This window comes from Drosophila arizonae, chromosome 4, assembly GCF_054131065.1.
Source record: "Drosophila arizonae isolate 15081-1271.41 chromosome 4, UAZ_ARI_1.0, whole genome shotgun sequence".
NCBI classification, from domain to species: Eukaryota; Metazoa; Arthropoda; class Insecta; order Diptera; family Drosophilidae; genus Drosophila; species Drosophila arizonae.
Window position 1 is genome coordinate 18,169,023 of NC_142924.1, and position 13,513 is coordinate 18,182,535.

The 13,513-nt window shown below is 45.1% G+C and overlaps 3 protein-coding genes across 3 annotated transcripts; 1 reads left to right on the plus strand and 2 right to left on the minus strand.

The window, feature by feature from the left end:
* Nucleotides 1–1,144: 1,144 nt before the first annotated feature.
* Nucleotides 1,145–10,140, minus strand: LOC108612371 (uncharacterized). Its single transcript, XM_089468957.1, has 11 exons — nt 10,030–10,140; nt 9,697–9,962; nt 6,804–9,638; nt 6,576–6,740; nt 6,332–6,511; nt 6,098–6,265; nt 5,845–6,033; nt 5,600–5,773; nt 5,348–5,533; nt 4,521–5,270; nt 1,145–3,746 (listed from the first exon to the last, which is right to left on the minus strand). Exons 1-11 carry the CDS (start codon nt 10,034–10,036, stop codon nt 1,257–1,259), a joined length of 7,410 nt encoding a protein of 2,469 aa, XP_089325083.1. The 5' UTR covers nt 10,037–10,140; the 3' UTR covers nt 1,145–1,256.
* Nucleotides 10,141–10,387: 247 nt separating this feature from the next.
* LOC108614189 (uncharacterized) lies at nt 10,388–11,612 on the minus strand. Its single transcript, XM_018008179.2, has 2 exons — nt 11,510–11,612; nt 10,388–11,442 (listed from the first exon to the last, which is right to left on the minus strand). Exons 1-2 carry the CDS (start codon nt 11,514–11,516, stop codon nt 10,469–10,471), a joined length of 981 nt encoding a protein of 326 aa, XP_017863668.1. The 5' UTR covers nt 11,517–11,612; the 3' UTR covers nt 10,388–10,468.
* A 653-nt stretch (nt 11,613–12,265) lies between these two features.
* Nucleotides 12,266–13,242, plus strand: LOC108612372 (uncharacterized). The gene is made up of 2 exons (XM_018005249.2): nt 12,266–12,337; nt 12,447–13,242. Exons 1-2 carry the CDS (start codon nt 12,331–12,333, stop codon nt 13,109–13,111), a joined length of 672 nt encoding a protein of 223 aa, XP_017860738.2. The 5' UTR covers nt 12,266–12,330; the 3' UTR covers nt 13,112–13,242.
* Nucleotides 13,243–13,513: the final 271 nt, after the last annotated feature.

Genomic DNA, 13,513 nt, shown 5'->3' on the forward strand with positions numbered 1-13,513 from the left:
ATATGAATGAATAAAAAATTATGTTCTATTTGATAGGGCAGCCAAGTACCGCAGGGAATTTTGAACCCATGAACCGGCAATCGAATCTATTGTAGCCCCACAACCATTTAAGGTCCTTCTCGGGGGGTTCACAGAGTTAAACAACGACCTCACTATTAATTGCCGTTACATACTAGTAACGTAAAAACTATAAAAATAGAAATAGAATGGATTATTATACGGTCGCCCATCTATTTCGAGCCGACTGTATATACTTACGTCAAACAATTGGCCAAGTGCGTCGTTTACCACCTTCAAGACAAGGCGATGCGTGATATGTGATATTTGTTATTAGCAGTTGTTGTTGTCTCTTGAAAATCGTGACGAACGTTGTTATTATTTAAATTTACTGCACACAAATATAATGGATTGCAAGGGTCTGATAGCGGGAATTACTGTTCCGACACTTGACCGACTTCCTGATTGATTGCCTGACTAATTGATGCCGAATGCATTGGCAGCAATTCACCTTCCTGGTGGGGAAGGCACACTTCGGAGTTATCCTATTTGCATTAGCTTTTTATTAGAAATACTTTAATGGGAAATCTTGTCCAAATGCAGTTAAGCAATTAATTTAATATAATTCATCTTGGAGGAGACTCGTTTCAAAAATAACTAATATGATTATGATTCTCATATGCGATTCTCATTATTTATTACTCTATAAAGTCTTTCATTTATACATATATTAATACACATAGTTCCATAGCAAACGCAACTCAAATTTTATACTTGCTGCGCTACATTTAATGAATGTCGCTCTTCTATGCGCTTCTCATTTTTAATTAATTAATTTTTATTAAAGAATTTCATTAACAAGAAGACTTGAGAGCCAGAGAGTGAAAAAGCGTTGACGGAGAAAGAAAACAAAAATCTATTAAGGAGAAGAATGAAAAAAAAGTATGAGATAGTATAGTTAAAGAAGAGATGGAAATATAAATTATGTAAGTATTCAGGTTAGTTGATCAAGGCAGACTTAAAATATTTACTTTGCTTTCTTACTTCCCACTATCTTGGTATCTCCCTCTCTCTCTCTCTCTCTCTCTCTATCTATCTCTCTATCTCTCTCTCTTTTCCTCTCGCTTGTTGTTTTTTAAACCAGTTTCTTTTGAATAATCCACCCATTGATAACTTTATTGAACCCAACACCATAAATATATAAATAGCTTTTAAAAATGAGTTTCTAGAGATAGAAGGTTGTAGAAATTCTTCTCAGCTCACTCGTCGCCCTTAGCCAATTCGTTGGAATTGTTGTTACACTGCTGCAGCACATCAGTTTCACAAGAGTTTGTAGTCTTGCTGAAGAACTGGCCCGCCTCACACTCAGCCTCGATCTTCTGTCCGTGCAGACACACAAAGTATCCGCGGCAATTGTTAGCATCCCGAGCCAATTGGCCATGTTTGCCACTGCAGACGCCCACACGTTCGCCGTTCTCCATGAGGCAGGTGCCGTCGTTCTGCCGGCAAATGCCCAGCAGGCTGTCGAAGCTCTCACCATTGCGACAGCGTTGCGAGATGGGCTCGTCCTCTTCGCAGCTGATGTAGCGCCGGCAATCGCCCGGCTCGGCGATGGACACGCCCTCATCGATCAGCTCGCACAGATTGGCAATGTCAGCGGGTGCATCGCTGCAATTCTTGGGCAACTGTATGGCAAGTGAGTCCAGTGAATCAGCTTCCATAACATCCAATTTCAACTCCTGCACCTCATGCTGATCCTCGTCCGTGGACAGCTCGTACGCCTGACACTGCTTCAGGGTTGCATTGAAGAAGTAGCCCGCATAGCAACGCTCTCCGCGCAGCTTGTTCGAGATGCAGATATAGAAACTGTTGCAGTTGGCCAAGTCTAGCAACAACTGGCCATTTTTGCCCTCGCACATCACCGGATTGGGTTTGGGCTTCTGATCGCTGCTGATTGTTGAATTTGTCAAATTTTGAGCGGCTTCATTGATGACATACGGACAGGAGCCATCGTCTGGGGTGCAGAGCAGCTGCTCGGCGTTGAAGTAGCTGTCGCTGCCGCAGCGTTGCATAAGTGCCACGCCCCCAGCACAAATGTAGTACCTAGTGCAGTCCTTAGCGTCGGCCACATAGCTGCCATCCGGCAGATGCTCGCAGCTAAAGAGAGCGCTGCTGTTGCCGCGGCCTCCACTGTCGTCCCCTTTGCCCAGTCGTCCACGCTGGCACTCGGAGCTCTGCTGTGCCGGCTCGCAGCGCGCCAGACTGGCATTGTAGACCTGTTTGGCTCCACACTCGGCCGCAAAAGCAAGTCCATGCACGCAGGCGTAATACTGATTGCAGTACAGCTGATGGGGCAGTCGCGTGCCATGGGCCACTTTCTTGCAGAGGCCCTGCGAGTCGGACAACGATTTCTGCCGGCACTGACCCTGATCCAGTTGGCACTGCGCCAGCATTCTGTTAAAGTACTGACCCTTCGGGCAGTACTGCAACTCTGTTGCATTCTGGCTGTAGCTGCTGTCCACGCTAAGGCCAAAGCCGCTGCAGTTGTAATATGCCTGACAATTTGTCGGATGCGCTATTAATGTACCCGCTGTGCTATTGGAGCACACCGAGTCAGTGGGCCGACAGCTGCCATCGTTGGGTCGACAATAGCCCAGCAGCGCATCGAAGAAGCTGCCCGAGCCGCAGCTCTGCGGCAGAGCCGGCTGCTCCTGCAGGCATAGGTAAAAGCGTGTGCAGTCCGTCGCATCCGCAACGCTCAGCCCGTCGGGCTGGCCCAGGCAACTGTTGTTGGGCTGAGTCTTGAGCTCAGCTGCAGCTGTGGCTGCACTTTGACACTTCGCCAGGGACTGACACCTGTTGAGCTGGCGCGAAAAGCTGTTGTCGCGCAAGCAGCTGCTCAGGTGCCACTCGTCCGCATTGCAGTAGTAGAAGAACTGAGTGCAATTCGCATCGGGCAGAGACACAGCTCGCAGCTCGCCCTGCTGACAGGTGCGCCGCAAGCCGCTGCCCTGGCAGCTGCCTTTAGAGCGCATACAGCCCAGCTGCGGCTCGAACTCCTCCGACTTGGCGCAAGTCTTTGTCAGCCAGCGACCATTGATGCACTGCTCATAGGAGCGGCAACTGGTGGCCAAAGCGCGCTGCTGTCCATCCACACAGGCCGTGGCGTTAGCTCCATTCACATCCAGACGACACTGCTCGCCATCGTTGGGCAGACAGTAGTTGATCTCTCGGCTAAAGTACATGCCGAGCGGGCACTGCTGTATCCACCAGACATTGTCCATGCACATCAGAAACTTGTCGCAGGCCATTCCATACGGACGCACTGTCAAGTGCTGGCAGCCTTTCGATTGCTGGCCCTCGCTGCGATTCAGCCAGCTGCAGAAGTCATCGCCCTCGATCTCCGGCATGGGCAGACAGGTGCTCAACTGCGCCGCATAGTAGTGCCGCCTGGGACAGCTACGTAGCCGCCACTTGCCCGCCGCACACCGGAAGTATTGCAAGCAGCTGCCCTTGCCAGCTCTGCTCGGAATCGTCTCCGACTCGCTGCTCGCATCGCAAGGCGGCAAACCCAACACTCGCGCATAACTGCAAACCATGTCATCTCGTGGCTCCAGACAGCGCTGCTGCTCCGGATTATAGTAGCGCTCCTCGGAGCAGCTGCGCTTGCGCCAGTTGCCATCCAGGCAAATCTCATATTGGGAGCAATTCGCTGGCACTGAACGCTTTGAGTTGGCTTCGCAGATGAACTAGAAAGAATAGGAAGGAAAATATATATATACGGAAAATATGTGTACAGAAGAGAAAAGTAAGAAGAAATTCTAAACAACTTTTAAAAGTCGGACCTAAAACATCTTAAATGATATATGGGCTTGAAGACCGTCAAGAGCGACCCAGCTGCAAGATTTGGGGATCTTAGCTTAAATCTAATCTTAATTGACTAATGGGTACGGAATCATATCTAACTAATAAATAATAATAAGCCCAGTAAAGAAATTCTATTGGTTTACATTCGAAAATCTAACCATAATAAAACTGGAATGACCTTAGCTATATATTATGCATTTCCATTTCAAAGACCGCAATGGATATACTAAACATAGTCTAGTGGCAAAAGCATCCCTGTATACCTATCTTAAGAAGCCCACTCACCAATATAGTGCTCAGACTTTCCCAGCTAGACGGACACGAAACGCATATACTCTTTTCAACTAGTGAACGAGTATAGGAAATAAAAACCGAAATACAAATTTTGTTTGTATAAAAATAAACATACGGACGATTAAGTTTGTATATGTATATGTATATATATATTTGGATAAGTATAATTTTGGATCAAGCGGAATTTCTCAAAATATATATAGTAACTCATAAATAACAGAGGTAATTAAGTATATGTAAGTATGTAATTTAAGACATCGTCTAAGCTCTATAAGTCATTCAAGTCATTGGCGAGGGGTCACGTTCGGTAATGCTTATGTAAACTTCTGGAAGAGTTTCTTAAAGAATGATAGGGATCTTACTTTTTCCTCCGGCTCCACGGATCTCTTCTGTATGGCATGCTCATCGGCCATGCACATGCCCAAGTCGCGATCAAACAGCTTGTTATCGGGACAGGCGTGATATGTTACAATATCGGGACTTCCGTCGCACGAGCAGAAACCTTGGGGCATACCCTTAGCAGCGAATGCCTCGAACTGTGTCCGACTGAAGCAGTCCCGCGGATCGCAAGCTGCCACAGCGGAGGTCATTTCATGCACACAGACGCCGAGAGTCTCATCGAATACATGGCCATCCGTGCAATGATAATAGGTGGGCACCGTATCACAGGCGCAGAAGCCTCTGGTTGTGTTTCGTGCAGCGAACGCATCGAACTTGACGCGCGTTCTGCACATTGTCGGATCACAGGCATCCACAACACAGATGTTGAGAATCTTATCATAAACGTGATATTGTCCACAGCTCTGATAGGTGGCAACGCCAGACGCTTCGCACACGCAGAAGCCATTGATCGTGTCCTTGGCTGCAAAGGTAGTGAGAGGCGTACGGCTGTTGCACAAGGTGGAATCACAAGCCACATCCAGATTGGCACCAGTGGCTGTATCCAGGCATAGGTTTAGCTTGGCGTCGTATTCCTTGCCCTCGGGGCAATCCTGATAGACGGCGATACCCTCCAGGCATAGACAAAAGCCGGCTGTCGTATTCAAGGCCTCAAAATTGGAGTAATCCGCCAATTTAGCACATCCCGTGGGATTACAAACGCAGCTGGGTGCCTATGGGAAATCAAGGAAGTTCCATAAGTGCTCATCCAGATCATTTGCTACTGCAGTAAATTCAATTTGAAACTCACCTCCCGTAAGAGACAGAGGTCGACGGTGGAATCATAAAATTTGCCTAGCGGGCAGTTGACGTAGTAAGCCTCGCCGCCTTGACAAAGACAGAAGCTCGAGTCATCCTCTTCATTCGATGAGGCAAACGTGGCATCCTCAGGCAGGGAGGCGCACTTGCTGCTGCAGCAGTATGGGCTGATAATACCCTATACCGAATAAATGACGTTCGGTATTCAAAATTTATAGATATCAATTGAATTTCAATGGCCTACCGTTACTTCCAGACAGGCTCCGACATCAACATCAAACTGCTTTCCATCGGGACACAATCTGTAATAGGGGAAGCCACTCTGACAATAGCAGAAGCCCTCAGTTCCATTGAGTGCCAAATACGGCTCGTTTTCTGCGAGAGTATCACACTGTGTCGCATCACAAACAGCTGGACCCTATACATAATAATAAATATATATATATACATAATGTCTCTACAAGAAATGAAGCTCAGTCAAATATTTACCGCTGTCTCTAGGCAAATCAGTAAATCTACATCGAACTCCTTGCCATCAGGGCACTGCGAATAAACTCCACAGGACTCCTTGCAATAGCAGAAACCGGCGACAGAATTGGCAACTGGATAAGTGGTGTATTCAACCTCTGTTGCGCATATTGTTGAGTCACACTCATTCACAGGACATTCGATAATCGGCTAAGAAACAAATATATATATATTTATAACAAATATATATAACCCAAGCATGTTAAGTACTTACAGTTGGGAACAAGCAAACCCCTAAAGAAGCATCGTAGACTTTTCCGAACGGGCAGGAGTGGAACGAGGCCAGCTCATCCATACACAAACAGAAGCCAGTGTCCGAGGCTTTCGATGCGAATGTATCACCATTTGGCTTACCGCTGCAGTAGCCTGTGCAGCATCTGGGCTGTAATTGTGAAGGTATTCAAGTTGGGCTTATAAGCATTCTTTTTATATAGAAGTCTCAACCTACATCTGCCAGCGGCGCCAGTACACACTTGAGATTAGCGTCATTGAAAGTGTAGCCGATGGGGCAAGGCACTGATACGGTTTGATTGGCACGGCATAGACAGAAGCTGTTAGGATCGTCATAGTTGACAGAGACAGAGTACTCAGGGGCGTTAACGCACTCTTGGGGATCACAAGGTCCCGTCTAGAATGTGTTTGTATTAAATATAAAATAAAAATGATCTTGATCTTTCCACTTCACTACTCACAAAAAGGCATGCGCCCGCCGTGGCGTTGAATGTCGTGCCCGCATTGCAGTTCTTCAAGAAGGCACCGTCGGTCTCGCACAGGCAGAAGGTGCTGTCATCACCCGTCAGCGATGCATAGACCTGATTGACATTGGTCTCCTTGCACTGGGTTTGATCACAGGAGGTCTGCAATAAATAAGAATTATGACATATGCCCAGAAGCTAGAATTTCGATATGAATTCACTTACACTTGGTTGAGGCAGGCAAATGGACAAAGTGGGATCAAAGGCCGAGTTCGGTGGACAGGAACGAATAAGTGCGAAATTGTCGACGCAAACATAGAATCTGGTAGTGTCACTGGGATCTGGGAAGGTAGCTCCATCAGCAGCTGTCGCGCACTGATTTGCATTACAAGTCACAGTGACGGAACAAGTGGCTGTCTTTGTATTGAAAGCTTCGCCCTTGGGGCAATCCATAACCTGAGGCACTCCGGCAGTGCACTCGAAGTACTTGGAGCAGATGGGATGTGCAACATTGCCATCTTTGGAGCCGCAAGGATTAATGCATTGTCCAGTGACATCAATGATGCAGCTGCTACCGTCAAAGCGCTCGCCGCTGTCACAGGTACCAGGCACTGCCAATCCATCGGTGCAGGTAACGTAGGACGAGCAACAAGAGCCGGGCAATACGAAGCCATTGGGCTTATTGTTGCATACCCAGCATGTGGCGTCGGTGTCGGGCACACAGGCACCCACGCTGTTGCTGAATATGTTGCCGCGACCACAGGTGCCCTCGACCAGCTCACCGTTCTGGCAAAGCACATACATATCGCATTCGGTTGTCGAGGCCTGCATGGCGCCTTCGGCCAAGCCATTGCATGAGGCAGATCGTTTGCTGCGCGAGTTCGGCTGAAGCCATTTGTTTTCGGGGCATTGATTGTTGTCATCCCGGCGACAGATGCCCACGGAGGCATCAAAGTAGAAGCCACCAGTACAGGACTCCTTAGCCCATTTGCCATTGATGCACGCAAAGTAGGTCCAACAGTTGTCAGCACCACGGGCTGCGGAAAATTCCTTGCATTCGCCACCCGCAGCTACAGTAGTAGGCTCAACCACACATATGTTCAGGCTGTCATCATAGTAGTTTCCTTGTCCACAATCGGCGGACACCAATTCACCATTCTCGCATTTGAAGTAGAGGCGGCAATTCTCGGGATCACGCACCGTCTCTCCATCTTTGACGCCATTATCACAATCCTTGCCTGTTATTGGACCTTCGGTTGAGCATGGTGGGCATACATTATTCTCATCAATAACGCAAGCCCCAAGAAGTGCATTGAAATAGGATCCACTTGGGCATGTCCTCGATATCCAGGTGCCATTCTCGCAATAGTTATACTTATTGCAGTTCTCCTCGTCGACAGACACAGTTTCATTTGTGCAGGCTGTACTTGCGCAGCAGTGGTTATCGCTGTCAACCACACATATGTTCAGGCTGTCATCATAGTAGTTTCCTTGTCCACAATCAGCGGACACCAATTCACCATTCTCGCATTTGAAGTAGAGGCGGCAGTTCTCGGGATCAAGAACCGTCTCTCCATCTTTGACGCCATTATCACAATCCTTGCCTGTTATTGGACCTTCGGTTGAGCATGGTGGGCATACATTATTCTCATCAATAACGCAAGCCCCAAGAAGTGCATTGAAATAGGATCCACTTGGGCATGTCCTCGATATCCAGGTGCCATTCTCGCAATAGTTATACTTATTGCAGTTCTCCTCGTCGACAGACACAGTTTCATTTGTGCAGGCTGTACTTGCGCAGCAGTGGTTATCGCTGTCAACCACACATATGTTCAGGCTGTCGTCGTAGTAGTTTCCTTGTCCACAATCAGCGGACACCAATTCCCCATTCTCGCATTTGAAGTAGAGGCGGCAGTTCTCAGGATCAAGAACCGTCTCTCCATCTTTGACACCATTATCACAATCCTTGCCTGTTATTGGACCTTCGGTAGAGCATTGTGGACAAACGTTCTCGGAATCAATAACACAAGCCCCAACAAGTGCATCGAAATAGGATCCGCTTGGGCATGTCTTCGATATCCAGGTGCCATTCTCGCAATAGTTATACTTATTGCAGTTCTCCTCGTCGACAGACACAGTTTCATTTGTGCAGGCTGTACTTGCGCAGCAGTGGTTATCGCTGTCAACCACACATATGTTCAGGCTGTCGTCGTAGTAGTTTCCTTGTCCACAATCAGCGGACACCAATTCCCCATTCTCGCATTTGAAGTAGAGGCGGCAGTTCTCAGGATCAAGAACCGTCTCTCCATCTTTGACACCATTATCACAATCCTTGCCTGTTATTGGACCTTCGGTTGAGCATTGAGGACATACGTTATTCTCATCAATAACGCAAGTCTCAATTGATTTATCAAAGTAGGATCCACTTGCACATGTCTTCGATTCCCAGCTGCCATCCTGGCAAACGTTGTACTTGTAGCAGAATTCCTCATCGGCTGACACAGTACCGTCCACACATGTAGTACTTGGAGTAGTTGTGCACTCCTTCTCGGGGCATGTGCCCGGTAAGCAGTGCAGGCCGCTCTCACTGAAGTAGCTACCGGTGGGGCACAATTGGCGGGTTGCCTGTTGCTGTGAGCATATATAGAAGGCGCCGCAGTCGTCATTATCAGCCACCATGGAGCCATCGGGTTTGCCAATGCAGAAGTTCTCCCAGCAGTTTGAGTTATTCTCATCAGTGACGCAATCGACCGAACTGTTGCTGTAGTAGGAGCCACTGGCGCATGTCTTTACTGTGGCCACCTTGTCCTCGCAGACGTAGTAACTGGCACAGGATGTGTTGCTTGGGAAGGACACACCATTTTCCTTCGTCAAGCACTGGTTTTGCCAGCACTCTGATGCTGGATCTGGAATGCAAGCATTGGTCGTAATGTCAAATTGGCTACCGGCATCACAGCTCTGTGCATATGCCAGCTGCTCATCACAGATATAGAACTCGGAGCAGTAACCAGACTTAGGCAAGTAGGCGCCATTGACCTCGCTGGCACAGATGTTGGCAAGCTAAGGGAAAATGAGAATAGAGCAGATGCAATGAGAGACATCAGATTTATCAACTTACACCGGAAAGCGGAGCAGCTAGGCTCAGTTTGCAGACTCCACGTCTTGCTGCCGAGCATTTGCCTGTCTTCGGATTGTAGTCCTTGCCCTTGGGGCACTTAATGGAGCGCACCACGTTCTTGTTAGTACAACGATAATAGCTGGAGCAGCTCTTAGGATTCGGCCAGTGTGATGTCAGGCCACGTAGCTTGCGGTAAACGCATTCAGGATCGGCAGCACCGACAATTGATGCCACTGCGGTTAACGTAACCACAGTAAGCAGAGTAACTGTTAGGGGAAAACGAAATTTACTTTACGCAACTCTATGAATTGATGTCGATGTCCTTTTGCTGACCTTTCATTTCTGTTCACTGATATTCCACGGCTGTTGCTATGATTGGACTCCGCACAATTACCAAAATTTCGTGGTCTTTATATACATATTAAGAGAACGTGGTTAACATTGATTTCTGCTTATCAGCATCATTCGATCGATCAGTGCGTACTTATCAGCATTTGTATTTTGTGTTCAACATGCGCCCATCAAGTACTTTTAATTGAGTTCAAGACTTTGTGCATGAATTCCAGGAAGACAGCAAACCGAATGTCATAGAGTCTGCTCAGCCACACCCCAAATATAAATTTGCCGATTCTTAATTGGTTATGAATGAAGTGCAATGAGAATACATGTGCACCCAAAAATTATAAAAACATTATTGCTAAAAAATTAAAGCTTTAAGCTCTATAATTCTTTGCATATATACATATATGATTTACTATATATATATTCATATTCAAGCGCAAGCAGCTTCACAAGTCTTTGTCCTAGAGTCCCAATAGAGATTGGATGGACAGTCTTTTATATAGCCAAGGTCACCATCGCAATGGACAAACTTGTGACAGTTATAGGGATATGGCAGCAGCTCGACCCCCGGATGGTTTCTACACATTGCATCGATATCTATGCCACCTATGGTTGTTGTTGGTACAGAAATGGTTGTGCCTGTGGATTCATTCGATGCGGTTGTCGTTATTGGCTCCTCGCTTGTTCTGCTATCAGTTGTCTGACCGGTTGTTCCTTGTGTTGAAGTAGGTAGATTTTCCGAAGTGGTAATACCCGATGGAGTTGTTGCTGATGTTCCTTGACTGGAGCTATTGGGATCTGCAGTGGGTGTTACGCCTGTTGGATTTGTTGGCGGCTCTATAGATGTTCCTTGACTGGAACTATTGGGATCTGCAGTGGGTGTTAAGTCTGTAGGACTTGGTGGAGACTCCGAAGACGTCTCTTGTGTTGAGCTATTTGGATCTACAGTGGGAGTTACGCCCGTTGGATTTGGTGGCGGCTCAGTTGGCGTTTCTTGTGTTGAAATATTTGGGTCTGCAGTAGGGGTAACTCCCGTTGGATTTGGTGGAGGCTCAGTAGAACTATTAGGATTTGCAGTGGGTGTTACCTCCGTCGTTGTCTGTGGCAGCCCTGTGGGCGTTTCTTGTGTTGAAGCATTGGGATCCCTGGTAGGATTTGGGGGCGACTCAGATGTGGTGCCAGGATCCCGATTTGGTGTGGTCTCAGAAGGGGTCTGTGTCGAACGTGTGGGAGACACACTGGTTGTCTTCTCAGTTGACTCATTGTCCGTTGACGTCGATTGAGAGGGGCTCGAGGTTACGCAAGGCGGTGCAATTGTTGTCGTAACTGTTTTGAAACAGCTTGCAGCGTTAAGTGTTTTTAGCAGTAGCACCAACTGCAATAATATTAATACACTGAAGGCCACTGAAATGGTTACAAATGTCCTTTGATGTCTATCGAATACGAAAGTTCAACAATTTAGAGAACTTACCTTTCATTTTGTTCTAAAACCAAGTGTTTAGCAATACTAGAGCAGCTGCAGACGATGCACTTGATATTTATATCACTGGGAAATGCAACTATATGTATTATTGCCCTATCAATGTTTAATTAGAGCATTACAATGCACTTATGCAGTTATCTTATCTCAATTTGTTGATTTGCATAAACCTACATATTCAATCAGAAATTGTCAACATTATCAATCGAAGAGAGTAAACAAAGGTGAGGAATTCTGAAAAATTGATGACTGAATTATAATCTTACATTTGTATTCAATTTAATTAGGAACTAAATGGTTTGATAATTAGTGTTATGTGTAAACTTGCAAAATAAATAACTGCATGCCTGAAAGTATGCAACATAATGGATTTACCTTACAAGGTAATATCTACTACTATTTCTTCGAATTGGTAGTGGAATTTTTTGTTTGAAATGAGAAAAAGTCGTTATAAAATTAATAGTATTTAAATTTTTTGATTTCATATTTATAAACATATTTTGTGCACTGGCTCTAACAATCTGATTTCTAATATCAAAAAGCTAAAGGCTTATCGCTTTAGTCATACCCTAAATGTTATGAAATGTATGAAATAAATTACTAAAACACTCACATTAATCTTCTCCTGTTAACTAATTAATGTAGTTACACCGTTAAACAATTACTAAGTTCGCTTATCAAGTTGCCTTTATTGAAGGCTCTAAATGATGTGCAAATCGATCGATTATTGAGCATATATAAAGTCGAATAATTCAACAAAAGTTTAGTCGAAGCTTAACGAACGAAGCACAGACAGCAGCAAATAATACAAAATGAAAGGTTAGTTTGATCGACTCAATATTCTCATCCATATGGAATACAGAAGATGAAAAAAAAAAAAATAAATAGAAATTTTAATTTTAATTTCTCAATAACTATTAACTTGCAGCAATTATTGGAATACTACTTATCCGAGTTATGATTATATCTGCTCAACCCATTGATGACTTTTCCATAATTGGAACATCACCAGAGTCGGAAATAACAGAAAATGCAGAGAGCTCTCCAACATATATTGAGATTTCTACAGAAGAAACTGAAGTAACAGAAGCAACTGAAGAAAGTGAAGTAACAGAAGAAACTAATGTAACAGAAGAAACTAATGTCACAGAAGAAACTAATGTAACAGAAGAAACTCATGTAACAGAAGAAACTGAAGTAACTGAAGAAACAACTGACCCACCTACGTCCACAACAGAGGAACTAGAAACCACTGTCGAACCAATAGTTGTATGTGATGAGGGAGTCGCATTCCTGCCAGCGCCTGAGTGCACTGATTACTACATGTGTCTACATGGAGTGGGCATCTTGAAATCATGTCCAGACGGTCTCTACTGGGATCCCAGATGGAGCACCTGCAATTGGAACTCAGCAGGTTGCAATAACGAGTTACCGGAATACCAATGTGAAGACGGTATTGACTTTCTGCCTGTGGAATCAGATTGCACTCGGTACATTCAGTGCGTTCACAATAGTCCAATACAGATGACATGTCCAGCTAATCTCCTTTGGAATCAGCCACTTCGAAGATGTGACTATGAATGTGAAATTTAGAAATATCCTAAATTTTATTAAATTAATTTAATTTTTCTTTTTTTTTTTCATTATTATTAATTGATATGAAAAAGTGAATCATTCGCCAAGAATGTTAACAGCTATTGAAAATAATAAATAGATTGAAGTTATATCAATTTATAATCATTGGTTTGATATCAGAGCTGTAATAGATATAATACAATGACTGTAAAGACTATCACAGACCTCTTACCATGAAAAACAGTACAATGCAACAACTTGGAGATAACAATGAGCTTCACATTGGTGTAGATAAGAGTGGGTATAAAAGTATTGTCAACAAATAAATAACGCGTGCAGCCAGAGAAGCGTATCAATAATGAAGATATATTTTTATGTGTATATTAGTATGTGTATATATGTCTATATGTTTATAAGTCT